Genomic DNA, 27091 nt, shown 5'->3' with positions numbered 1-27091 from the left:
GATGTTGTGCCACCGCTGCACTGCAAAAGAAGTGCAAGCGTCGTCAGCCTTGGTGATGCCCCAGCAGAACTGGCATAGTTGGGCTGGGTCTCACCTCTCCTCTGTGGTGGTCGTACAGGAGGGGCTGGGCTTTCTCTCCCTGGAGCTATTTGAACGGTCTGGGCAAACAAGGAAGCTGGCCCTGGAGAGGAAACTCAGAAATTGCACGGTGCTGACAAATGTCCAGAGACAACAAACCACAAAAGCATGGAGAAAATGGGGAGCCTTGTGCCCTCCGCTTTGTTTTTCACTTCTAGGGATCTCAGGTGTCATGCACAAAGAGACCAGACGTCTGCAGACAGCCCCATGACATTTACATTTTATTTTTAGCTAAAGCAATGTAACTTGTGGCTAATTTGCTGGTTTAAGAAAACAGAATCAGAGAGGAGTGAGGTTATTTATGTGTTTCAGCAAGACCCACACAGCCTGTTCCAGCAGCTCTACAGCCCCAGCCTAAGCCCCTGGGCGGAGGGGATGTGCATGTAGATGCCACCATGTCGGGAGCTGCACTCAGCTCTACTATTAGCAGATGCTATTTGAGCATGTTATAAAGTGATATTCCAATAACCTTAAGCTCATGTATTCTCCACTTTCCTCTCACTCAAGTCAAGCAATGGTGCTAAACTGAACTCAGCACAAGGGAGACCCGGGTACCTTTCAAAATCCCAAATGGAGCCTTGCTTGAGTCAAGTGATAGAGAAGTATTTTTATTTATTTTCTACCATGGCAATTGTGTACTTTTTGCATTGCCCGTCATTCAAAGAATGGTGACTTAGGAATCCAGGGGGATGGAGAGGGGTGTTTGGTTACTTTTTTGCCTTAGCAGAAAACCATCCTTGAATAAAGAGCCTGGAAACATGATTAATCCCAAAGATGTATGTTTCAGAAATTATGACTATGTGGAACAGAGTCTATGCAGAGACCTATGATGGAAATTGTTTCCCAGTTTTGTCTGCCAAGAATCACAGGGCACCCCAACGAGGTGCTGTCAGAACAGAACTTAACCAGAACTTCCCAGCAAAACCCCTTCATCAACCAAGTTTGTATTTGTGTAGTGCTGGGGCTGAATTGGGCACTGCCTTGGCAGCAGTTTGCAAATGGATAATTTGCATGTGAGTTCCCTTATGTTCTTAGTCAAATATTCACACTTTTTTGTTTTTGATTTCCATTATTTTTTGGAGTACCAGGTACTTGAGGTACTTTAGGTGCACTTAGATACACTTGGATCTGAAAGAAACAGAGAGAGGGGTTAAAATGCGCTTCATCGGCTGAACTAGAATTGTTTCTCTGAGACCATATTTCTGGCTCTGGACCTGAGATGGCCATGAGCATTAGGAAACACAGAACTGTGCATATTAGTAGTTATAATGATTTGCAGTAGAAAATAATATATTTTGCAAACAAATATTGTCAATTCATTTTACACAATTGGCAGCCCTCTTAATTTTTTCATATTTTCCCCTTCAGAAACTACTTACTGTTCAATAAGGAACAAACTGCCTTTATAAACAGACAGGCAGTCTATGCCACAAGGGTTTTTCTTTTATGTGGGTGTTGCTATAGAGAAAGACAGATTATAATCTAGAGCTGTGACCCATGGGGTGTCTCGAGAACCATCTAAGTTCATCTATGACAGTGGAGGACCTGGAATGGGACCTCATAAGAAAAAATCAGGATGCTTCACAAAATCTCAGTATCATCTTGGCATTTCCAGTTCCCCTCTGGCAGACTGCAGCGCTGTGAACGGTGTGTCTCAGAGACGCTGGGTATCAGAGGGGCGTTCAGAAGAACAGGATAGTGCCACAAACTCGGCCCCAGAGCTGCTGAGTCTTACAGTAAGACCAGCTCACTTTCTTTTTCTTCCCAGGCTTCTATTTTCATCACTACTTTTCAAAATCCTGGCTGATGCGGTACCTGAAAGATGCTCTTTTTAGCTCAACCCTATGAGGGAGGGTACAGAGTGCCTGTGGCTCTTTACCACAACAGTACAAGGAACCTTTCTGAGGCTTGTGCTTCGTTAGCTCAGCTTCTCCAGCCGTAACCATTCGGGTACAACGTACATAACCTGCACAATGATTACTGCAAAAGAAAAATCCGTGCTGCTCCCGGGTCTGTGCACTGCCATTAACCATGAGAGACTTTCTGCTGGCCCCAACTATAACTTTGTTTCCAAGTACCCACAAGCTCAGTTATCACAGGAATTACTGCAGTAAAAATACCCCGTGAGATGAGGTCATTTTTTTCTTAAAAGCTAGAGATGAGTGATTAGGAGAAAGAGCCCAGCACGCTGACCTTGTGGCTCATTCTCATCATCTCTCTTTTCCCCGGATGGGGATGTCCTCACTTCTTGTCCACCAACTTTGAGGCAGTGGTGCCTGCGTGGGGTCAGGCTGCACATTGCCAAAATCCTGAGATGGAGGAGGAGACCATGGTAACAAGCATCTTGGCTGGAGAACTGACCTTGAGTGAGTGGAAAAATGCTGTGGTCAGGCATCAGGATACACTACAGTAACAGGGCCACCTCTGCAGGTGAGGCTGGCTCTCTTCTTCCAAAGGACAGGCAGCAGCTGCCACCATGAGACCGAGGGAAAACAAGGCCTTTTGCCCTGCCTCTCTGTCTTTGCAAGGTTTGTTCATCTGGAAGACACGACTCCCATGAGGTAGCACATTGCTGTTTGGGGATGGGGAGACGACACTGGGGATATGCTTCAGAGAGCTTGGGCTTCATACCTGTAGCCTTTCCCAGACACTTTTCATGGCGATGGATTCCAACTCATCCCTGCAAAAGTAAGAAAAGCAGATGTTTGCCATCCAGTGTGTTTTGGGCCAAGGCTTGTGTAGGACAGATGAGATGAGGCTAGTGATTGATGGCTCTGATGCCAGAGGAGCTGTGCTAGGCATGTGCCAAGGGTGCAGCAACCTCTTCCCAAGGCCCTCCCCCGCCCAGGGTGAGGGGGTAATGGGTCCCACTGCCTCAGCCCCAAGGCCAGAACCCTTCTGCCTGTGATGGGCCTCCCACTGCACCCCCAAAGCTGCCAACCTCTCCTACAGCACTGCTCTCACTAAATATATAGGGTCAGAGACTTGCTGCCCTGGGCCTCTGGCATACAGGCGATCGATAGAAATCCAAGGTGGAGCAGTTCTTAAACCTCCATTTCATAGCTATAGCAGCATAAATGGCTATGAGTTTGCTGATGGCCATGGCAGGGTTGTTCTCCCTCTTGAATGCCCACGTGCTCTGTGCTTCCCCGAACCTGTAGCCCGCACAGGCTGCCTCCTGGTCAGTTGAAAGTGCAAGTGCTGAAACCCTGTCCACTTCTGCCCTGTGAGGAGGATGGGGTAGGGATGTTTGGAGTATTTTTGGCCAGGAATAGTGATGGTGAGTTTGCTGTTGGCCATAACACAAGAGAAAAATGCATCTTCCCTTATATTAGCAAGTGACTCTCCTTTTTTATCAGGGGAAGACCCAGGGGAGCTGTGAGAGCAGCTTTCGCTTTCCAGAGAGAAAAGCACCACCGCTTTCCGCCTGTGTGCTGGAGGGCAATATAAAGCAGAGCATCTTTACACAGACAGTTATTTAAACAGCACAGATGTCTGGAGCAGTCAGACCACCCTCAAACTCCCCACTCAGTATTTCTTCCTCTTGCCCCCAGCTTGAGTTTGGCCCTCCATTTCTGTGCTTCGGTCCTAACAGCCTCCCGCTTCGGCTGGGAAGAGAGCCCGGCGGGGGCCGCGGACGAGCCGGGCGCTGGGGAGGGAGGGTGAGAGGAGCTGCCCCAGGGAGCCAGCAGCAAGCAGGCGGTGCAGGCCTGGCACCCCCCAGCCAGCGGAACGGCGTTACCCCCGCGGCTGCTCGGCCGCCGCCGTGCTCCATACAAGGCTGGAAGGTTTCCACCTTTCCTTCCCTGCCACCACTCTGCGGGGGGGTGAGCCGGCCCACGGGAGCCAGCCTTACCCTAGATGGCTGCAAAAACCTTCAGGCTCCCGTCCAGGCACCCTGGGGCCAGGCACAGCCCTGGGCAGGGGTGAGGGAAAACCAGGCAGGGGAAAAGCAGGGCCCACCAGGATGGGGGTGCTCAGCTCTTGTCCCTGTACCAGATGCTGGCCACCACTGGAGTTGGGGAGAGAGCGAGAAGGTAACAGTCAGCCTGGTCCACAAGTGCTGCGGTGATCCAACTTGTGTGCATCACTTATGCAGGGAGACCCGGTCAGGTCACCCGGGTGCACCTGCTGGGCTGGAGAGCAATTGCACTAAACCCCTGTTTAAAGCTTCAAATGATGTCATGTAAAAGCCTAGAGTTTGATGCCCAGGCATCCCTCATGGAAGCGCATCCGTCCTTCCCGTGACAGGAGCAAAGCTGCAGGGAAGGCCTCTGCTTGATGCCTGGCCCACTAAAAAAAAGCTGATCTCCTAAAGGTCAGGAAAGGAACAGGTACCTACAGGGGTTAATTGCTTGATCCAACAAAAGACATGAGAGAGTAATGTCTTGACAGGTGGACTTCAGGCTTAATGTGAGGTCTGCTCCACCACTTCTATTATTTATTATTCCTCAGCGCCTTCATCTCCCTCTCTGCTATTGAGGAAATAGCTGAGGCTTTCTCAGGAGAAGAAAAAAAAAAAATCAGAATATATAAATGGAGAGAAGGATGCCTGGGGAGGAGCTCTTGGGGATGAGGGAGGACCTGCTTATGGGACAAACTCTCTCTGAACAGTGAAGATGACTTCTGAGCCCTGGCCCTGACTGCTGGGCTGCAGCCCCAGAGAGCGCAGGTGGGGCGCGCATACGGTCAGCAGCCCAGCCTGAATGTGGTGGTGGCTGGGCTGCCCCAAGAGCCTCCTTCCCTCTGTCTGAAAGTGCCACTGTCTGCAGTTCTCATATCCCTCTTTACTTGCTGTGTTTCAAAGCTAGCTTTATGAGAGGCTTGGAGGGAAGGCATAAGCAGGTAGTCATTGCTCAGAAAAAAAACCAACAGAGGCAAAGCATTACAGGGGAGCCCGGAGCTTGCACTGCTGGTTTGGAGCTTCCGCTTACGAGCAAAGTCACAGGTGTACATTGTGTGAGAAGATGGCAAGGAGGGGGAAATCCTACTAGAGAAGAGATTAAAGGAAGCTGGGGAGAGCAGCTTATCTAGTTTGCTTGCTGAGTGGCTGCCCCTGCCGTGCGCTGTTGGTGCTGCCCACCAGCACATCCTCGCTTGTTGTGGGTCTCCTCCCAACTCCGTTTTACAGCACTGGACATATTGCTCCACGAGTGTCACCTTTCTGACAGCAGAGCTATGGCAAATATAGGGGTATAAGGTTTGCTGCTGCTTCCCAAATAAGAAGCTTTCTGATGTAGGAGGTAACTTTGCATTGTGCAGTTTGATTTGAGGCAGCTGCACACAGTTGCTCCCACTGTACAGAGAAGAAACAGCAAGGAAAATGAGCCAGTTAGGAGAAAAGCATAATGAACATGAAATTATTTTCTGTGCGAAAGCATGCATAACCCATAGGTGCTGCTATGCAGCAGTTTTTACTTGCAGAGCACAAAAGCTTAACCTGCTCTGTGGAGGCAGGCAGGCTGCCGACCACCCAGGTGCTCCCTGCACCAGCCGGAGAAGTGGGATGAAGGAGCTTCTTCAAGCAAAGCCCTTAGTTGTCCCTCCTTGTATAATGGACAACTTTAGGCTTCAGTGAGTGTACTTTGTGAAGGCAAGTTAATGGACTGGTGGCTTTAGGCTCAGCATATGTGTCCTGCTCCACTCCTGAGACAAGTCTGAATTTGGATCCCAGCCTCACTGACTCAGCCGTGTTCCCTGCTCACTGCTGGGCCACTATATGTGGAGAAAAAGCTGGCATGCCTGGAAGGCTGTTGGTGTGTTTTCCAGCTGTACCAACTATTTTTCCAAAATGGGTGAGCTCTTTCTCCACACCGCACTGCACTGTGCTAAGCTTTACCACCTCTGCTGCTGGTGACAGTGGGTGGCTTGGCATGGTACAGAAAACACCAAAAACCCGGAGCTCAGCTGTTTCTCCCTGATCTCCCAGGGCAGCCTTTGGAGCACTAGATGATATTACAGGAGCCTTGATCAGCGTCCTGAAGACCACAGCTAACAGGTAAGAATTAACCCACACCCATCACCCACCTCCTCCAATTTTAAGAGCGCTAATGTTCCGTTGCTGCATTGATGATGAGGGTGGTCCTCCCTTCAGTTATATGGATCTGCATTTTCTCAGCCCTTTATGAACTATCTGTTGTCGTGGCCTCATACCCAAGCACCGAGTATAGCCTGCAGTCCAATGTCTGTGACCCGTCTTGCTACTGAAATAAACAATTGATGCTAAAAGCATGAGGAGATGGAGAGGCCATGAGAGGTACATTTGAAAGTCAAAAGTAGGAGTGAAGCATCTCCTCTCAGCATTTGGAGTAGTGACGATGAATTTTGCTGGTGGCTGTAACACAAAAGAGAACTGCCACTTCCTCTATGAGAGAGCTGCAAATGGATTTAAGCAGTTTTTTGTCCATGTAAGTGTACATAAATGTGTGGTTGTATTTTTTCCCTACAGACCCTTTCACCTTAGTCACCTCTCCCAGCTGAGTCAAGTTCCTGCTTCAGTTCTGCTGCAATGTGCTTTACACATGGGCATCTGATGAGACTGTCTAGGTCAGCTTCCATATGTCTGATTTTACATCCTTACATTTTCCCTGCAGCTGTAAATGCTTTTCTTCCATGGTTAGTCTCTTTACAACCATGTCATGTTGCTTCATGGTACTGTCTTACCCTCTGAAGCTGACTGTGTTGCAGGGCTATGAAACAGAGCTGGAGGGGATCCCAAAAGATGACACAGGGTTCATTCTCTAGGCTTGTGGTGGGATCAGTTGTCCTTGAAGTTTAGCCTTTCTTATAGCTGTCCTACCTGTTCTTTAAAGCCTCCAGCAGTGGAAATTCAGCAGCTTCCTTTGGTGGGCTACACAAGTGCTTTGCTATCCTGACTGTTCGCAGATTCTCCAACAGCTACATCAAATGGTTTACTGTCTTCTGCTTTGCAGTAAACTCTTACATATTTGAGGTCTGCTACTGTGTCTCACTTCAGTTTTTTCTTCCTTAGACTAAACAAGCCTGGTTCTTTCAGTCTCCCCTCAAAGGTCAGGTTTTCTAGACCTCTGAGCCTTCTTGTTACTTCTCCTTTGGACTCTCTCCAACTGATGTGTATCTTTCTTAAAAACCGGCACCCAGAGCCAGACAGAGCACTCCATCCACAGCCTTACAAATGCCGAGGGGAACAGAAGTTTTCGTTCTCATGCCCTACAAATAACACGGCTGTGGATGTGCACTTCTGGGCACGGCTTTCCTGGGGAAGGCCTGAGAGAGCTGCAGCCCTGGTGTTACGTTGGCCCGCATAGCACACATACCTTGCCATGCTGCTGCATTTGCACAGCGTTTACCGGCTGCTCACAGTACAGCTTGCTCCAGATCTGTTGATATCTGTTCTTCCGTATATGTATATGCTCTGCATATGTAACTAACATAGCCTCAAAAGCAATGCAATGCAAAGTTACGCCATCTCACACCATGAACTCCTCCACCTAGAATCAAAGACTGCAGTAGCCGCCTAGCCTGCTTGTATCGGATTTTGCACTGTATCAGATTTCTACCGTCCATCACCCTCCATGGTTCCCCCTGTGGGATCATCCCAGGCCTGCATCGTGCAGGGAGCAAGGATTGTGAGCAAATGAACTTCATGCATTATCAGGTCTTACACCAGCTCCCTGCAGCCGCTGCATAAGCAGCCTGTCAGGGATGGAGGGGCCGCGTGACCAGAGCACTGAGCTCTCTGGTAATCCGTTTCCGAGGCATTATCCTCGGCAGGCCCAGTGTACGCTGGAGCAGACCCATGGCTGCTTCACATACCCTGCAGATCTGCCCCCAAGGATGCTTCTCTATTGCAAAACTGCACCATGGGTGGAGCCTGGGGTCTCCAGCTGGGTACAGACCACTGAGACAGTACGTGAAAGCTCGAGCAGGCATCCCCAAAGCACCTTGCTCTAAACATACCTGAGCATAGTGGTGGTTTTGGTCAGGCATGGATTGCTGACACACTATTGCAACAACTGTAACTTACTGTTGCATGCCCTAACTGTACTAGCTGTGACCGTAACGGACCCCGCATGTCCCAGAGCAATGATAGATGGCATAGCAATGACTACTGCTGCTCTGGCCAACGTCAGGCTCCCAGGTTAGCAGCAGAGCCACGCAGGAAGGAAGCTGGTGCGGCGTGCTGTTGATGAAGTACGATGAGGAAGCTGCCCCGCTCAGAAGAAATGAAACGTTTGTTGGCTCGCTCTCGGGAAAGCCATTCCAAGCTGCGGCCAGAAAGGGGTTCTGCTTGAAAACAGCCTGAGGATACCACTGTGCCAGTGATACTTGGAGATGGGAGAGGGCTGTTTTTTTCAAGCATTGTGCTGGAAAATCACAGACCTGCAATTACGGAGAACATCAAAGTGAAGGGACGGGATTTTAAGTGAATTTTTTAAGCTGGGGCTAAATAATGACAGGTCTGAGAGTTCAGTGACTCTCTCATAAGAAAAGATTTTCCGTGAGGGCAAGGGTGGAGCTGGAAAGAGACTAATCCCTGTGCTTGCCTTCCTGCTACCATCTTGCTGCTGTTCCCTTTCCAGAAAGACTTCACAACACTTGCCTCCAAAGCTTGTCACACTTGCTCCATGGCCAGTTTTGGTGCCTGGGAAGCGAGAGGAGCAACAAATTCTGCCTCATCCATCTGCGCGCCATGGGCACATCATCTGGCAAGCTCTGCTCAGCCAGAGAGTGAGAACAAGAGACTCATACCTGAGTCTCCCCCTTGGCAGCACCAGGAATGAGCCAGCCTGGATTTCATCCGCAGTCTCCAGAAGTAAGCAGGCTCTCCTGCTTTCTCGCTACCTTGGCCATGTGGAAGGCACGGGTTGGATCTGCCTTTCAGGGCTTTGCTCATAGAGGTGGGTACCTGCTGCAGCCCCTGCTGCACCACGGCTTCCCCTGCGCCTTGGGGCACCCTCTCCCCCTTCAGCTGCCTCCACCAGAAGAGACTGCACCGAGCATGGCCTGGATCAAGCCTTTGGTTAGCATGTGGATATACCAGTTGTCAGGGATTTGTGTGCTTATGGTCTTCAATTTGAAGCGTGCTGTCTTCTACACTTCAATCCATTCCCTGACTCTTGTAGGAACACGGAAAATGCTGTTGTTTTTATCATCTCTGGTCCCTGAGCCTCCTTATTGTTTGGGCCAGACAGAAGTACTACGCCAGGGCCGTGAAATGGGATGTCCTTTAAAGACTGACACAGAAAACCAAAAGGGCTGAGCAAACAAGCCCACAAAGACCTGCCCCTCAGTACAGGGCAACTAGCAGGTAAAACATGAAGACGCGAAGCCCTAACCATGGGTGACTGAAGGTCTCTGTGCCCTTACCATAGGCTAAGGATGCCAACCCCACGGGGGTGGTCATTTCATCGTACAGTGTGTTTCATGGGCATCTGACATGACTCTGTAGGTCAGGCACCATTGGATGATTTCACCCTCTACGTCCCTCTGCAGAACCAGCTCAGCAGCCGCCTGAGTTGAGCCTGCTTCACTCGCGCATGATGCTCCTGCACACTTCTGAGCAGCAAACACCTTCCTCTTCAGGGGCAAAGGGAAGTATATGGGCAACGTTGGTCAAGTATTCAATTTGCCTTGCAGGATGAAAGTAGATGCAGTGGGTACGTGATAACAGCCATACGGGACTGGATGGGTAATTCTTAATCCTATTGTTCAAGTGACACTGTGAAAGCAAAGGGAGAAATCTAGGGTATATTCTGCTAGAAAAGTAAAATCAGTGTTTTTACAGGAGGAAAAAAAAATCATTTCCACAAAATGACACACTTCAAACAATATTAGCAAATGCTTACTGTGTGAAGACAACTCTATAAGTCACTTTGGCCTTAGAGCTCGTGCTCTGAACAAGCACAGCTGACCCCCAGGAGATAACGCCTTCTCCAGGTACTTGTGCAGTCCCAGAAGTCACATTAGTTCCAGGGTGCAGGGCTGGGGAGCCAGTTCTGGAAGTTCAGGTAAATGGGAAGGGAAGTAAAGGGAAAGAGGACTTAGGATGGCGAGGGCAGGGTAGAAGAGGAAGCAACACAGGTGAAGAGGCCCTGAAGGACAGAAGATGTTTTGTACTTGGGAGCTTTATTCAGGCCCCTTTTTCCTCTCCTCCAAACAGAGCATCCCTTGTTCCTTTTTCTGCCTCGCTTCCAGCCTGGATGACCATGGCACTTATTCCATGGCACTTCTTAAAAGCACAAGTTTTACCCAGTCTCTGGGCACAAGACAACCCCTTCCCTAGCCTCCCATGAAGCATGGTATACCCCACTGAACTCCACCAAATTAATGTCTGCATTTCAGAGGTGCTGAGTTTTTACTGGTAATGTGTCCTGGACTGGGGAAGTGGAAATGATGAAAAAGAGTGTAACTTGTTGAATTCTTTACCGTAAGAGCCCAACATGCAGTTCAAATTTAAGTGCTAAATCCCAGAGCTATGAAGTTTTTGTGTATCTGCAGAATATAAGTGCTGAAAGTCGGCCGTGAGGCTTCCCGAAAGAGAAGTCAAGGGCCACTGCAACACAGCCTTGTTCATTGTTGTACAGCGACCAAGCTCACCTGCCGGGCCTCATTACAGAAGCTTATGGATGTTCTTGGCAAGAAAACAGATATCTCCCCAGGGAAACTCGTGACCTGTAGCTAATATGCTAAGCACAAAGAGAAAGAGCAGCAAACAGTAACCAGAAATACGCTAATGGCCTTGGGCTCCTTCCTCTTTTCATCTTCTGCAGGATGAAGAAGTAGGATGTATGCCCAACCGTTCCCACGGTGGCTCTGCCTGCTGCCCTACAAAAAAACCCCAACATTCTCCCTTCATTGGGTTAGAAAGACCTTGTTGGAAACCCACTTGGTCCTGCGAGGTTTGAATAACACCCAAGGAAATCCGCAGCAATCTTGTACGGAGGAGAAGAGAACTCTAGGAGACTAAATAAGGAAAACCAGAGTACTGCTGCGGTTACAGGCATCTCTCTCACCAGCAGCACCAGCTTCTGTAGCTCCTGTTGCTGCTGTGCCTCCCTCTCCCATTGCAAGCTCGTCTCTTCCCCTTCATGGTGCTGGTACCATTCTTCACAAGGGCAAGGGTCAAGTGGATCTGGGAACTAGCCCAGGTTTAGAAACAATCTCCACCCCACCCCACCCCCCCCCCCCCGCTACTGCCTGTAAGTTCACAAAACTCTGGCCAAGAACATTCTCTTGCTTTTGTTAAGGAGTCTGTGAAAAGCTAAGAATTGGTATGGGGTTAGGAGTGAAAAATTAAGGATTTCCAAGAAATCTGGGCAAGAATTTTGAGAAGCGAGGATCATGAAGTTAGAAATACAAATGGGAGGGACCATTAGGAGAGCGGCTCTAATACACTAGAAGTTGTTGTTGATTTCATTACATTTTGCTGCATTGGTGTTGTACATTAAATCACCTAATCTGTCCTCTGCCCTGTGCAAGAAGAGATAGGTAAATGAATGGGTTTGCTGATATTGGCAGTTAATAACATTTTTTCTATTCATAGTACCACCAGCCTCTGTAAGAGGGATCACTAGGTGTATTTTATACAGTTAAGAAGAATAACAGCCTGTGATTATGGGGATAGTTGCTTTGTAACTCAACTCCAAGGAACCAAAGAGGCAGCATCCAGAAGATTCAGCCTCACAGAAACCCATCACATGTCTTAGGGCTTGGATCTCCATGGTGCTGAGCATCTCCTGGAAAATGCTGAAAATCCTCACTCACTGAATGGCAGCTGAGAGCTCTCACCACATTTGGGAAGGTGTGAAAAGTGACTTTCAGTAATGGGCTCTTAAACTACAAGGCTGGGGAAGTAATACAATAGGACCCCCCGCCTTAAAATACATAGCTCAAGACTTCTCTCAAGGAATGTGTTTGCTTCCCTCCTCCCTTTCTTTCCCCAGATCTTGCCAGTTCCCATATTCTTCCAGATTCCTCTGGTTGGAAGTGTCCTGATAAATAAGATAAACCAGAAGGCAGGAAAATTGTCAGACATGTTTGTTTTCTCGAAACTATCATGTGTTCAGGCTGTTGGTTCATAACTTCTGTTGCTGGGTGTTCATCAAATTGTTATAAGAAATAAAAATCAGCCTTTTCTCTTCAAACCCTGATGATTTACATATTTCCCCAATGTAAATTCCTCCACTTTGCTTGTCGAAAAAACAGCCATCATCATCTGCACCTCTCTGCAGTGCCGAACAGTGAAGTTTCCTTCAAGTCCATTACCATCTCTCCAGAGTGATAGGACTATTTTGCATTGCCTAACATTTTTCATCACGAGGTGCATCCAGGAGGATTTCCAAAGTGCCTGGTAGACCTGGATTCCTCAGATCTGGCTCCCGTGAGCTGGGATGCTCTGAGTGGCCTGGTTTCCCAAATGGTGTCAGAATGGAAACATCTTGCATTTCTTTTGAAAATCATGGATATTACTGTTCCTATATATTTAAATAATCTTTCTACCCTGAGGGACTCATGGCAGGGTAAATACAACAGTCTCTGAACAGTGCAGAACAGATTTGATCTTTATTTTTGTGTTTCTGAAGTCTGAAAGTGTACGCAAGGAGCATCATATGACACATGAAGACAGAGGACCGTACAGAACATCTGTCCATTATATGTTCTGCGCAGTTATTTGTGCCAAGAAGTGAGAGAAGATACCCAATTTCACCTGCAATGTTTGTAAGAAGCAGAAAACAAATCCCTCTCTTTTGGAAGAAGAGCTCACTAGTGTAATCCAGGGCTAAATCCTGCCTGATGTTGAGCATTTCTGCTCAATTCATGCTTTGCAGCATCCTTCCAGTCCATTCTCAGCATCCCTCTCTCCCACATTCACGGGCCACAAACGCTCGGTTTCCTCCAAATCTGGACGAATTGGGACAGGGGCTCGCCCTGCCTTGGATGGTGTTGGGGAGTGGCATTTCTTTGCGCTTCCTCTCACTTTTGTGAGAGATACCATCCTGCTTCTCAGTGAGACTACCAGGGGAAACTAATAATGCTGTCGTCATTTTTTCCCCTTTACTTGTTTAACTGACAGAAACCCACGTCAAGCATTTGTGTATCAGTACACTCCTTAATGGCTTGTGTTTCTCTCCTAGGAAGCTGCTAGGCGAGCCAAACGTACTTTAGTTCAGCGTTTTCTTGCTGAACAAACAGGATATTTGCGGGCAGAAAGCGGCGGGTGCGCCTGGGAGGCCTGGCGCAGCGCGGGGCGAGCAGGGTCAGCGGTGGCACCGCAGGACTGCAGCGGGTGACTCCGGGTGCGAAGCCCCGGCCGCCGGTGCTGGCAATCCTAACCCTGACCGGCGGCTACCAGCCAGGAGCAAGGGCAACCAGTTGTTTTTTGGCACCCCGGGTGCCGGCACACCGGCGCGGCCCGGCGAGGAAGCGGCCCGGCGAGCGGGGTGGCGGCAGGACTGCAGAGCTGCGCCCGCACGCCCTCGCCTCAGGGCCGGGGTCGCGGGCCGCCACCTGCGTGACACGAATGCATCCTCCCAGCGACAACGCGCGGCCCCGACCCGCGCCGCGCGGCCGCCCCCGCGCCGCGCGGCCGCCCCGCCCGTCAGGGCGGATCTCTCGGGGGCCCGCTCCCGCTACGGCCTCCCGCGCACCCGCGCCCCGTCCTGCCGCGGAGCCCTTGAGAGGAGAATGCCCCGAGAGCGGCACTGAGCTCCCCCGCATCGCCGCGGCCCGGCCCGGCCCGGCCCTGCCCGCCGGGCGACGGCCCCAGCGCGCCCCGCCTCGCTCGCCCGCAGCCTCAGCCGCGGGGGAGGTGCTGGGGGCGGGCGGATGGGCGGCAGCCCGCCTATCGCGACGGCCAGGTACCGTGACGGACGCACGGGACGCGCAATGAGCGAGGGGCAGTCGCGGGGAAAAGCAGACGCCGCCGCGGGTGCCGGCCAATGAGAGGCGCGGGGGCGGGCCGCGGGCGGGGGCGGGGCGGGGCGTCCCGTCCCGCCCCCGCGGCGCTGTGCGCGGCCGAGGCGGAGAGGTGGGAGCGGGCGCCGCCGCCGCCTGCTCGGGCTGAGCGGCCGCGGGGCCGGGCGCAGCGGGCAGAGCGGGCAGCCCACCGGGACGGACGGGACGGGGACGGGCCGCCGCCGCAACAGCAGCAGCCATGGATCACTACGACCCGCAGCAGACCAACGACTACATGCAGCCGGAGGAGGACTGGGACCGGGACCTGCTCCTCGACCCGGCCTGGGAGAAGCAGCAGAGGAAGGTGGGCGCACCCCTCCCCTCCGCTCCCCTCACACACGCACGCACGGCGGGGCCGCCGGGACCGGCCCCGCCGCCCCCACCGGGGCCGGTGCGCGCCTGGCCGGGGGCTGGCGCGGCGCGGCGAGGCGAGGCGGCGGGGGCCGCGGCGGCGGGGGCGGGCGGAGCGGGCAGGTGGTGGCGGGGAGGGAGGGAGGGAGGGAGGTGCCGCGGCGGGTCCCCCCGCAGCAACAGATGTCCGCCCTCTCACCGGCACCCGCCCCGCTACGGCGGGCCCGGCCCGCAGGTGCGCCCGGGCGCGGCGGGGACCCCGGGGGGCGGCGGCGGGCTCCCCCCCGCAGCCCCCGCCGGCCGCCCCGCCGCCCGCGCCCCGGCCCCGCCGGCCCGGCGGCGGGACGGTGACTGGCTCCGGGTTTGAATGGTGTGGTTTAGGGCAGGGCTTGCGCGGAGCTCATGTCCAAAAATGGTAACATTCGGCCCTTTTTTTAAAGCGAACGGGTGGCGGTGGGGAGGGGAGCTCAGGAGGAGCTCCAGCCTCGCCGCTCTTACGGTTATGTATTTTTTCCCTCCTTCTTTAAACCAAAAGCATCCTGTATTAGATCACTCCGGAATCCTAATCCCCGAAACGTTTCCGTTTTAGTCACTTCATCAGGCAACGGTGAAGCAGAACTTGAAACAGCGCTGGCGCTGCCGTAGCGGGGGCAGCGGGGCCCCGCCGTGCCGTGCCGTGCCGTGCCGTGCCGTGCCGTGCCGTGCCGTGCCGTGCCGTGCCGTGCCGTGCCGTGGGCTTGCTGCTCCGGGCCCGCCTCTGCGGTCGCACCTTGCTCTGCCCCAGCCGCCAGCAGGCGGGAGAATCCCCAGACCTTCCGTGCTAGAGGGGAGGATGCTGCTTATTTACGCATGGATGATATATTCATGTATATATATATAACGTAGTCCGAGGTGTGGGCCTTCCTGTAAGGAGCTGGGAGCAACTGGGAAGGAGGGCGCACCAGTAAGAAGACTCTTCTTCCTCTTCAGCCCCTCTCCTCTGCTTCCAGATGAAGGGCTTTCAGGTTCTCCTGTTTGTAGCTGTCTGAAACGGTGCCACTGGGAAGTCTTTCCCCAGGAGTCTGATGAGTTAATTGAAGGTGATATCTATAGAGCTGCTGTCAGCGGTTTCCTCGCTTGGAGGGACTTGGGTGGTGAGAGTAGGCAGCATGAAATTAAAGCACACAAACAAGGGCATTTAGTGGAGAAAGAGTCGATGGTGTGCGAGCTTACATTTCAACAAAGGAGAAAGAGAGGAATGTAATCTTGGTCTGGGGTGTGAGTGCTGGGTGGTTTATCTGAAGACCAGGCTCTACTCCTTTGAGGAGGGAAGTTTCTTCCTTGTCAGAAGATCTGCCTGGCTGTGATCCGTATCTCCAGTCCTACACCAATATCTGGCAAATACATCTAGGAACAGTCAGCGGGGCCCGGAGTGAGATGGGCAGTATTGCTCACGGGCTGTGAGGGGAAATGCTTGTCATACTGTGAGGTTTTTTTGCCTTTCATGGTGATGGGAAATATTTTATATGTTGTGGGACACTGACTTCGTTGTCAGAAGCAGGGCTTCAACCTTTGGCCTGAAAAGAAGTCCCAAAACCCAAACTGTGGTACGTGCCCTAAAGGCCATGCTCTTCTAATATTACTTCTCTCCAAGAGTTTTTAAGTCCTCTTGGTCCTATCACAAGAGGGGGACAGAGAGCTACTCTGTTAACTAGGGTTACTTGTGCAGAGGAGGGGAGAAGCCAAGAGGGTGTTTTAAGGAATTAACACATCTGCTTTAAAATGATCCAAGCCAGTTTCTTTTGATGGTCAGCCGCTGCCAGTTGAATTTGATGTGCTGGGTGTTACTCTTCAGCTTGCTGAATGAGAGGGCTCCATGTAGTTAGGTGACCTTCTCTGGTGGGGGTGTCACTTGGTTGTTTCGCTTCCTGCCGATGGACAGCTGAAGCTGTTCCCTTCTGCACTGGGTGCAAGTTCATAGTTTTATCATGACCCCTCTGGTGTCCGTAGGTAGGAGGATCTGGTCTGGGAGTGACGGCTCTCCCCAGTTGCAGCCCATCAGGCTAACCCCCCCTCAGAGGGTTCAATGACCAGACCCCAGCCTGAGCAGGCTGTGCAGATATTGAGGGACAGTCTTGTTCCCCTCCCCAGGGTCCAAAAGCCCTGTTGGGGTCTTGGGGCTTGCTTCCTACAGAGGTGGGGAGATAACAGTATCCACCAAGCATAAGCCTGGTATGTATGGTGTAGTAAAACTGTTGCCTCGTCTTACCTGTGAAATGAAATCATTGCAGTAATTAAAGTTAAATGTTCGTTACTGTATCTGTTAGTTAATAGCTTACTGAAGTGAACAGGAGAGATTCATGCCTCCCAAATACTCCTGTAGCCTCTCTTCAGGCTCAGTCTTTCCTGGTTGACTCGTGTATTCTAGGTCTTCCTTCACCTAAGGAATAGCTAGAGAATTTCTGACAGAGGAAATCTGTCTGATTTAAGTACGAAATCAGACAGTACTAAATCTGGTTTAAGTACTACCAAGTTATTGTCGTTGTTATTATTTATAGCACTGAGGCCGGCCGGTGAGGCAGACTTGAAACTTTCGTGCTCGGGCCCTCTCTGGGAGGGGAGACAGCATGTCTAAAGTGGTGGCACGGCCAGTAATCCAGTGAGCAAATGTCTGTGCAAGAAGTGGCCGTGTCTTCCTGGCCATTTCCAACCCACCCCCTCATGTCCCGGCTCAGTAAGGCTCTGTGGGCTGGGGATGGCTGTGCCACAGTGCTGTCCTGCGTGGCTTTGTGCAGCTGGGACTAATTGAGACTTGGGAAGCAAAGAGTCTAGAGATGTTGCTCACGGATGAATTGAATCCAGTTCCTCCTCTCCCGGCTGCATGGGCTCAGCAGAGCTCACGGCAGGCATCAGAAGCGGGAAGATCTGCTGATTTTTAGTAACGGCCTCAACAGGCGCGCTGTCAGGACGACAAGTTTGCTGAGTTTTTGGGAGCTGGTTTGCGGGTTTCCTACCTGCACTGAGAGGCAGATACGACAGCCTTCACTGTCTGGGGTGGTGCTTGAGATACAATCTTGTGAGCTGCTTTGAGATGGGTAAAGAGATGAGCTGCAGACTCAATTTCATATTTGGAGGGTGAAGTTTGGCCTCTTGAACATGATACAGAGAAGAGACGCTGGTCTCGCACCTCTTCCCACCTGCCCCTTCCTGAGAAGTTACTGTTTTACAGTGTAGGGATAGCGTGATGGAGTGACAGTTCCTGGGAGGAAAGCGGCCTTCCACATGAAGCCTGTTTTTCATGTCTGTCAGAAGAGACTGTAAGACGTTTTAAAGAGCTCGTCGCAACATTGCTATTCATAAGCAGCAAAAAATATAACGTGTGGAACAAATTCAGCTACTTCTCAGTTGATATAAGCCTCTGCACGGGCTTTTGTGCAGGAGCAGGGCGTTTCTTCTGGGGATTAAAATGCTTTCCCCTTTGCACTGTTGAACTCATCTCAGTAGTTTCTTCTGATAGCCTTTTCTTTCTTCTCCCTTCTCTCTTCTTTCCTGTCTAGAGTCAGGCCTCAAAGTAGCACTAGCCAAGGCATAATAAGGTTGATCCTGCTGTTTCCCAGTGTTATAAAGCAAAACTTGCTGAAAGCCATTGCCACGGTCTCACCTAGCTGTCGAGGTAGACCAGGTTGCCATGTAAAAGGTACGTATGTGGGTGTTTACTGGCCAAGAGATTGTCACTTGTGCCCACAAGGACATTTCTCCCTCTTGGTGACAAATGGCCAGCTGCGGTGTTCAAACTTTTCCTGAGTCACCTGGTGGCTTGTGGTGAAGGAGCTGGATTTGACCTTGAGGGACTGGGTGAGCCACTTGGTGCTCAGCATGCCTGGCTCATCTTTGCAGGTGAAGTGAAGGGTAGTGGTGAGAAGGAGAACCTCCTGCTACCGCCTCCTGAGTGTCCCAGGGAGGTCCAGAATGACACTGGGGCGAAGCTGGTGCTGCTTTGGGGTGCTGGTAGGGCTCAGCCCTCAGGCCCTGCACGCAGCAGGCTCTCCTGTTGGCCACTCTTGTTTCATGAACTGGTTGCTCAGTGTGCACCTCATTCAGGGTTTATTTTAAAACCTGCCCTGAAGTAACTTGACCAAACTGTAGAGCGGGGGGGGGGAACTTTAAATGCTGAATTGCTTTCTGACCTGACAGCTGCTGTCTTGACGATATGAGTAGGAAGCAGTGTTCATTTGCAGCATGTAGAAGACAGTCATATACAACTTAAATGCTGTAAGGAATGATAGTAATGCTTTTCTTTGGGGGGGGGGGGATGGGATCAAAATGATGAAATAAATGTGCCTTGTCTTTATCCAGTGCTGCTCTGCCTCACCAGGTTGGCATTTCTGTGGTAATGTGGCAGTAAATGATATCTCTGGCTGAGAGAACTGCACAGTTCAGATTTATGCTGCTGCTGAAGCAGTGATAACCCAGACTTTGGGATCACTTTTTCTGCCTTCGAGAAGTACAGTTATTCATGAACTTACAGAAATTCCCTGTTAGAAATGGCAGTTTCCCAGAACCCCTCTCACCACTCTGTGCCATGCACTGCATGTAAAGATACACATAAAGAAAAGGGTGATCCCATAACCTAAAAAGCCACGGGTCTCGTGGCCCTACTGTGGCTGCATCCAACAGGTCTTACTGTTCTTGTTATGATTTGAATTTTGCTGTGCTAATCACCTCTGTTTGAGGTGGGGTTGTTAATGATAGAAAGTACCCATTAAATGCAGCCCAGGTCCCTCATGGAAACACCCCACCTCCAAGCCTGCTGGTAGCATGCTCAGATCAGGTGGTGTGAGTGTGACTAATATCTCTGACAAAATGTAAAGTCACAGTCACAGCTTCCTTTTCCCTTGGATTGAGTGTCCTGTTGTCCAGACAGGGTCTATTTTGAGAAGGTTATCTAGATTTCCAGAAAGCTACACTTGTAGCTGCTGTGGACCCACACAGAGGTGTGATACTACACCCAATCTGTAGTTTGCTAAAATTTCTTTCAGTACCATCATAGATTCAGCAGTGAGGTAAATAAATGTGTGTTATTGGTGAATGTACAGCACTGGGTCCCTTTGCTCCTGCTGTGAGTGACACTGTGTAGTAGTCAATGGGCCATAGCAAGGGGTGGTCCTTGCAGTGTGGGTGTGCTGCAGCAAAGGTGGCCCTGATGCATCTGAGGATCCTCTGTGCATTATTTTGCGCCCACCAGTATTGACGCAGAAGCAGAACGGTGAAATTTGTAAGGCTGCTTGCTCAGCTGCTCTTTTACAGTCAAACAGGCAGGCAATATAGGTCACCTGATATCTCTTATCTTCCAGATCAAGCTTTTGTTGTTTAACATAGGTAGCTTATTGCCAGATACTTGCTCTTCCAAACATTAAACTCAAAAGTTGCTGTAGGGGGCTCTGGAAATATCGGGCTTTGTAGATCAGTGATTTGTCCTTGAGTGTGGGAGCTGCCTCATACTTTCTGTGATCAGGTTTCATCAGGATGTGTGCTTGTGGGTTTTATTAACAAGAACATTGTTATTCATTGTAACCTCTTGGTGCATGATGAATGAGGCATGTACGCTTTGCAGCGACTTACCCGCCTATTCAGCATCCTATTTAAGGGGGAAAACCAAGAAGAAAGCAGGCATGGGTTAAAAAGGAGACTGAATGTTCTTTAGGGGGCTCTGTAACAGATCCCAAGGATCAACTCATGAGAACAGGATACTCACCAAACTGGATTGAACTGTTCCTTCTCCTAATCCTCTAGGGAAGGGTGAAACACCTCAAAGGCATCCAGCTACCAGCCCAGTGATGTAAAGTGTATCTGTCTGGGGAATTTCTTGCTGACTGCTTCAGGCAACCAGTTTAAGTTCTTGTGCGTGTGATTTGGTAATGACGTTTTTGCCACGCATAAGTGCAAAGGCTAGAGCGGATAACCTTGTTTTCCTCCCTGACGGCTTGCAGTGCTCAGTGGTGTAGCTTGGGGCGCCTGGCGTGCCACGTAGGGCATCTTTAAGCAGAAGCTGTTTGGAAACTTCAGTTTTCTTGGCTGTCTGGTGAGAACTTGTCCCCTTAGATGGAAGCAGGTGCTTTTGTATGAGGTGGTGTTGTCTGGCTATGAAATTCAAGTATAACTGGATGGTAGCTGTGAGAATGTGGGCTGGTAAACCTGCTCAGGAAAAGTGTTCTTGAACACTGGGATCACATTGTTAGAAGCTGTGTGTGTTACAGTGGAAACCTAGTGAATGGTACCTGCTCTTCCCAGCACTGAGGGGACCACCCCGAATGGTAGTAATACACTTCCCAGCTGCTCCTGCTGTAGGCACCTTGCTCTGCTCATGTGTGCTGTGTGAGAGGAGCAGTTCCACAGCCTGATGTGTCTCATGTGCTTTTAACTGGAGGAGGAGCAGGGTTCATTTGGCCTCCCCAGCCATGTTATGAGCCTGTTCTGTGCCACCTCACTGGGATCCACTTATGACTTTGGCCTGGAGTTCTTAAGGTTGGCACAAGCAGCAGTGACAGAGATGGTGAAAACTTGCATGGCTCTGCTGGGGAAGGACTGAGAGCCTTTTCCAGCTGCCTGTGGATTATCACTGTTGTGCCTGACACTTAGGCTGTTCTCCGGGGTGCATTTATGCTAGCAGAGGATGGCTGTGCTCTTTCTGATGATGAGGTGCAGAAAGCAGTCACTGTAGAAAAGAGGCTGGAGAGCTGTCTGGGGAAAGGTTGGGAAGCTGCTAAAATACAACACATACAGTGGACTGGTCTCACTTTAATGTGTTGCATCTGCCCCAGGGGCTTGCTGGATCTATTGCTGTGATTTTTAGAGGTATTTTGTACAGTCTAAGCAATAGCGTTTGAGGAGGATGGGGGACAGAGTGCAACAGAGTTTACTCCTATATAAGAACATAAAAGTGATTTCTTGCTACGTGTGACTGTTGGAAACATGGTGGTTACCACAAGGAATGTGCTTAGCATGACTTCTACAAATCTTGTATAGCAATGTAAAACCCTCTCATCCCCTCAAAGCCATAGGTGAACTGTATGTGTGGAGGGGAAAACTTGTGTAGCATGCTTGGCAACTTCTAGGTGGAGAAAATATGACCTTAGCAAGAAAGGCAGAGTGTCATCTTTTCTTCAAAGAGGCATAAGATTTTCTCTAACCCTGGGATTTTTGGGGCTGAAGCATGTTACACAGAGCTTGGATCTGTTGGGATGAGTTGGTGTAGAGTGGCGGGATAGGCTTGTCAGCAGCAGGACCTTCTGTCTGGTGCTGGTCATGCCAGAAAAGTCTGTTTTATTGGAGCAACCTGCTGCTTTATTTTGACCCTGACATGTGAGATTGACGCACAGGTTCTCAATAGAGTCACCCAGATCCCCGAGACAGAACTGGAGACTTCTTGAGCCAACCCAAAAGATGCTTAAGTGAGCAAAACTACTAGCATTAATATGATTAGCAAAAAAAGCTCGCTTCCTGTTCCCCTCCCGCTGTTGCCTTCCCTGCTGTCATTCCCCCACTGCATGAGAGCAGAACTTGGTCATAGGATGTTTGTGGCATGGCCTGGTGCCAGTTTAACCTCTTGGCTCCCTATTAGGCAGTAAAGGAGAACCGTTTTTTCCCCATGTTGGTTTCCTGTCGTTGTCTTTCCTGCTCAGCTGGCAATGTGTGTATCCTATTGGTGAGTGCTGGGTCAGGCCTTTGCAAGCCAACCCTTGTACCAGTACTGCAGCTGGCTGACCTCAGGCTTTTACCTGCGGTTGTTCCCTCTTCTAAATCTGCTGCTGCTTTGAAGCACTGCAACATGAACAAGGCTCTGCACAGACTTTCTCCACCGTCAGTGCAGTCAAACAGCTCCCGTTGACAGGGCTGGGGTATGCATGAGTAAACAGGGGGGATTTTGGTCTCTCGTCCAGATGAATCTTTGATTTGTCATTCTATCTGTGTAGACCGAAAGCCTCCTGGAAATGCGTTCATCCCTGTGGTGTGGGAAATGACAGCAAAACTGGCCTTTCCATTGTATTAGAGCCAAGATGGGAAGTGCTGGCAGGTGAAAAGGCCATGTCTTGGCTATTAACGCTCACTACAGTGGACACCACTGATGTGAGTCTCCATATATCACCTGTCTGTCGCTCAGATTGGAGTGGTTTCAAGTAGGTCTCTGAATGCCAGCAATCCAGGGCTTCTGGGCAATCTTACAGAAACACACCAGTGTGGGTAGTTGATAGGCAGGTGTGGCTGCAGGGCAGACGTCTTAAGCAGCAACTTGTTCCACATCCTCTTAGATGGCTTACGTGGTCAATGGGAAGGCAGGGATGACTTGCTGTATCAGCTGGTTGCTGCTTTGGCAGTCTGCTTGACTTTGCAGTGACGGTGCATTACTGCAGTGTAGGGCCTGCCCTTCAGGACAGCACTGGTGGGCTCTGCTCGTGCGTCCTATGCGTGGCCCTCACTTTCAGAGGGACCCTTGTGAAATCTTGTATCTCTGTACCACACAGCACAGTGTGGATGGGCAGCCTGTTCACTCTGCTCCTTCCATGAGCAGAGTGCTGTATGCCCAGAGAAGTTTCATGCGGAACACTCAGCTTCCTTTTACAACACTGAGGACAACTCTCCTGTCCCACAGAGGTGCCGAACCAAGGCCAGCTGGCAGCGGAGGAAGGACTTCAGCTTTCCACGGCCTTTGGATCAGGCAGCCAGGGCACTTGCTACTCCTTGCTGCAGCATATGATGCTAAGCACTCAAACTTCACCACTGCTGTAAATGGAAGTTGTGCTGTTCCATCTTCGCTCCAGGAGCTAGCCCGTAAAGGCCTTTGAGAGATGAGGGAGAGTGAGAGAACCATGTATGGTCTCTGCATCCCAGTTGAGTGCTCTTTTCTTCATCGTGGAAAGTGATGTGTATATCCCAGGGCCCTGTTTCCTGGCCAGATTCCTTGGCTCTATAGCAGCCGAGTTTCTCTTGCTACCCAGGGTACTTACCTGTGATCCCCCTCAGTTTATTTAAATCTACCCTTCAGTAGATGATGAGTTGGTTCTGCTACTCTAAATGTATTATCACTAAGAAAACTTTAAAATTTGGCTCCACAGGTGGGAAAAAAAAGCAAGTTAATTAATTTCTTAACTGCTAAACAATGCCAAAGAAAGGACACTTTGTTTAAAGCTGTTTAGACCATGTCTAGGCCAGGGTTTATCACAACGGAAAATACTTAATTTCCTAAGGAAAACTTTGATTGCAGCCAGAAGCAGTTCCAGCTTTTCAAGAGTATTTGTGCTTCCAGGTGAGTTTCCCACATGTCCTATCTGGTTTCAGAGATGTGGAGATCTCCCACTGATGAGGGAGGGGAGAGCAGTAGCTCAGATGCAAGGGCGTGGTGGGAAGAGGAGTGTGGGGGTACATTTGTTCAAGCCTCTGCCTTCCCTCTAGCTCTGCTCGCGGTGTTGCTGTACAGGAGGAGCATCTCCAGAGGAAGCGTCGGTCTTGGCCACACCTGGCTCCATGCACAAAGCGAGACCTTGCGCTTCGTCAGTGCTTGCTCATCAAGCGCCCTTTGGCAGCGGCACTTGCAGGCGGCTGCGCTGCACAGAGAACGCTGGGTGGGGGCAGCGGGGGAGTACATTCATGAACATGAACCAGTCTGTTTCAAAATGGCTAACGCGTGGAAACTTGCCGTTTCCCAAGGGTTTTGTTGGGCCGTTGGGGAACTCTGGCCAGGGATGAGACTATTTCCAGCTGTGGTGAGCCAAGTGTGAACTCACTCTGGGCAAGATGCCCAGCTCTACTGGCTTTCTCCTGCCAGAAATCCTCACCCTCCAGCCAGTGATACCAAACTCAGTTTCTGCCAGTCCTCAGCTGAAGACCTCTGAAGGGAGAGGAGAACAAGGAGACCAAGCAGAGCAAGATACTGCTGAGGAGGGGAGGCACTGAAGAGCTTGCACAGGGGGCACGATGGTGGGGTGCCACCACCAAGGGGTGGCTGTTGTGGGTGAGGGCTGGCGAGAGGTGTAGGGACCTGCTTTTCCTAGGGCAAGTGGAGCGGGAAAAAATGGGTGGTGGGGGTGCAAGGGGTTCATTTTTCCTTGGTTAGGCAGAGCTGCCCAGCCCCCAGGGATGTACTGCTGGCAGTACCATCAGGGTAGTCATCTGGGAATGAGTATTGTTCCCTTCATCGTGGTTGCAACACGCTGAGGACTTCTGTAAAGTAGGATATTCCTTTCCTCTTTTGTGGAAGGTGCTGCAGGGCAGAAGATGCCCTTCAAGGGGGAGGCTGGCTGTGCACCTGGGACCTCTTACCCTCCACAAAAAAGGCATGGCCACAAAAAACTTCATCTTCCAGAGCTGGTAGTCCTTGTTGCAGTCTCTGTGCATTGGGATAGGACTTTTCTGCAAAGACTGCTCTGCAGTCAGGTGCTGTGGAAGAACAAGGAGAGGCGTGAGAGTCAGGTGTGCAGGGAGCCTCCCAGCATGTTCCTTGGATGGATTTTTAGCAACTGGAGGGACTAAGGGATTAACACCTGATACTGTGATCCTTCCAGTGCTGGCAACAATTGCTAGTGAAAGGAAATTTCTAGTTGCTCTTTCTGGTGAGTGCCTTTGGCTCCTGATACCGTGGGTGTTTGCATTCGGCTGTTTGGCTGGAGCTAGCAGGGCTCTGTTAAAGAGTCTCTAAAATGCCTGTAGTCACAACTCCTTGCATGCTGAGACAAAGCATCACAAGCATGATACCGTGTCGGTAACTTAGCGTGCACACACCTGTCTGCGGCATGTCTTCTGGGTCCAGTCATGCAGAGGTGTTGGAGCTGATGAGGCCAGCGTATGAACAGGAGACCTTCTGTTCCTGCAAGCACACCTCCTCCAACACTGATAATTTTCATGTGCCAGCGTATCATTTAGTGACACAGTACACTACTCCTTGCTGTTGTAGCCTGTTGCAAATGGTCTGGCCCAGCCAGCTACTGACAGCTTCCTACAGGGTGGACCGCTGAAAGCTGTTTCCATCCTAGACCCGAAGGAGTATTTCCCTCCCCCTCCTATAATGGCTTGTTTCTTTAAAGCTGTTAACTGGCCGTAATCCAATCATTACTACTGTAATTAGTGAACTGCTTACAGTAACTAAAACACTTGAAGCGTAATATCCTCTGTGTTTGCAGAGCTTGGAACAACTTTTGCCTGCAGTCCTGTGAGAGGCGATTACTGCCGATGGTCCAGGGGTGGGTGCAGGGGACACAGGACAAGCCTGGCACAGGCCACACTGCCTCTTGTGCCAAGCCCTGGATGGTGCCATGTGGGCTTCCCACAGGAGGGAGAAGCTCAGGAGGCCTGTGGAGGTGAGCCGGCGTGCCCAGCTCATGGTCATCTCCTGCTGCCCCTTTGTCAGAAAGGAGCCTTCTCTTTGCAAGCTGTGTCAGAGGACGCCGGTGTTGGGTGGAGCTTGCAGGGCTGCTGGTGGCAGTGAAGGTGTGATGTAGTAGTACTTAACATTTGGTTTATTACATGGTAGAAAATGCCTACGTTGCAGCAGGCTCAATGTCTCCTTTTGCTGTCAGAATACCCTCTTGTCCCTATGCACAGTGTCTGTGCTCTCACCCCACCCACCAAATTACTAACTTCGTAGGAAAGGCCAAGAGACTTCAGCTCCTGGCCCTGCCAATTCGTTCTGCAGGACTTGGGGTTTCCAAGCTGACACATCCCTCTGCTGCGTTTTTCAGCCACTTCTCCTTTTGGGAGCAACGAGCTGACTTTCCTGAAGACTTCTCCTGCCCTCCCCTTCATACCCTGATAGGCGGGCAGTACCAGCACACTTGTCTCCAGCCTTTGTTCTGCTTCCTCATTTTTACCTCCTGAGATGAAGCTTGTTGTAACTCAGGCTCTTCCTTCTTGGGGAGGAGGAGGAGGACCATGGTGAGGAACAAGTGTGGGCAGCTTTTAAAGTGGAGAGCCCTGCTGGATGAGAAGGGGTGAGGGAGTACATGCAACTGCAGCAAGCAAAGGCCCTGCAGTGGTAAAATACCTAGCTGCCCAGCTGCCAGCCATCAGTTGGCAGGCACGTTGTACTCAGCAGCTGAGTAGGGTATTCATTTGCAGTATTTGGCCTGTGACTGGGCCAGAAAAATGAAAAGTCTTTTTGGCCTGAGGATAAGGTTTTTAAAAAAACAAAACAATAAATCAAACAACACCCCTCCAAAAAAACCCCACCCCAAAACCCACTCCCATCACAGGGTTTTCATTTTGCTCTTCAGCAATTATCGTGCTGCTTTTCCAAGCTTCATTCCTGTGCAGTGCTGGGCAATAGAGTCACTGTAAGATGCGTGGTCTGTGTCATGGCCCCCGGCAGGTGAAATAAATGGAGAAACAATCTCTGAGAATGAGTTTTTTCTTGTGCTCTGGCTTTAGCTTAGGAGGGGAGAGATGTTCTCACCCCTCTGGATCTTGTGTGTGCTGTCAGCATCTGCCACTGCTGTCTATATACTTACCTTATTGCCCCAGAAATCTTCTGTTGTCACTGAGTTGTGTGAAAGATTGAAAATGTACTTCTTGCCATGTAGGTCAGGGTGGTCAGTAAGGTGAGGAGCAAGTCCTAGAGTGCCAGTGGCCAGAGATCTATGTGGTGAGCCCCAGGATGTGCCAAGATGTCTTCCTGCTGGCCTGAGCGGTGTCTGCCTGT

At 50.7% G+C, this 27091-nt stretch overlaps 1 protein-coding gene across 3 annotated transcripts in view; it reads left to right on the top strand.

Annotated features, from left to right (window-relative positions):
- The first annotated feature begins 14163 nt into the window (after window positions 1-14163).
- The window catches only part of ACTN1 (actinin alpha 1), a 92099-nt gene continuing 79171 nt past the window's right edge, over window positions 14164-27091 (top strand). For all 3 annotated transcript variants that reach the window (XM_082318561.1, XM_082318560.1, XM_082318559.1), the window contains exon 1: window positions 14164-14377. In XM_082318561.1, coding sequence (XP_082174687.1) covers window positions 14273-14377 — 105 coding nt within the window. In that variant the 5' untranslated portion in view covers window positions 14164-14272. The remainder of the gene's footprint in view (window positions 14378-27091) is intronic.

Source organism: Platalea leucorodia (genome assembly GCF_965183815.1).
Source record: "Platalea leucorodia genome assembly, chromosome: 7".
Taxonomy (NCBI): Eukaryota; Metazoa; Chordata; class Aves; order Pelecaniformes; family Threskiornithidae; genus Platalea; species Platalea leucorodia.
The sequence above is the reverse complement of the archived record's forward strand: the minus strand, read 5'-3'. Positions and strand labels throughout refer to the sequence as shown.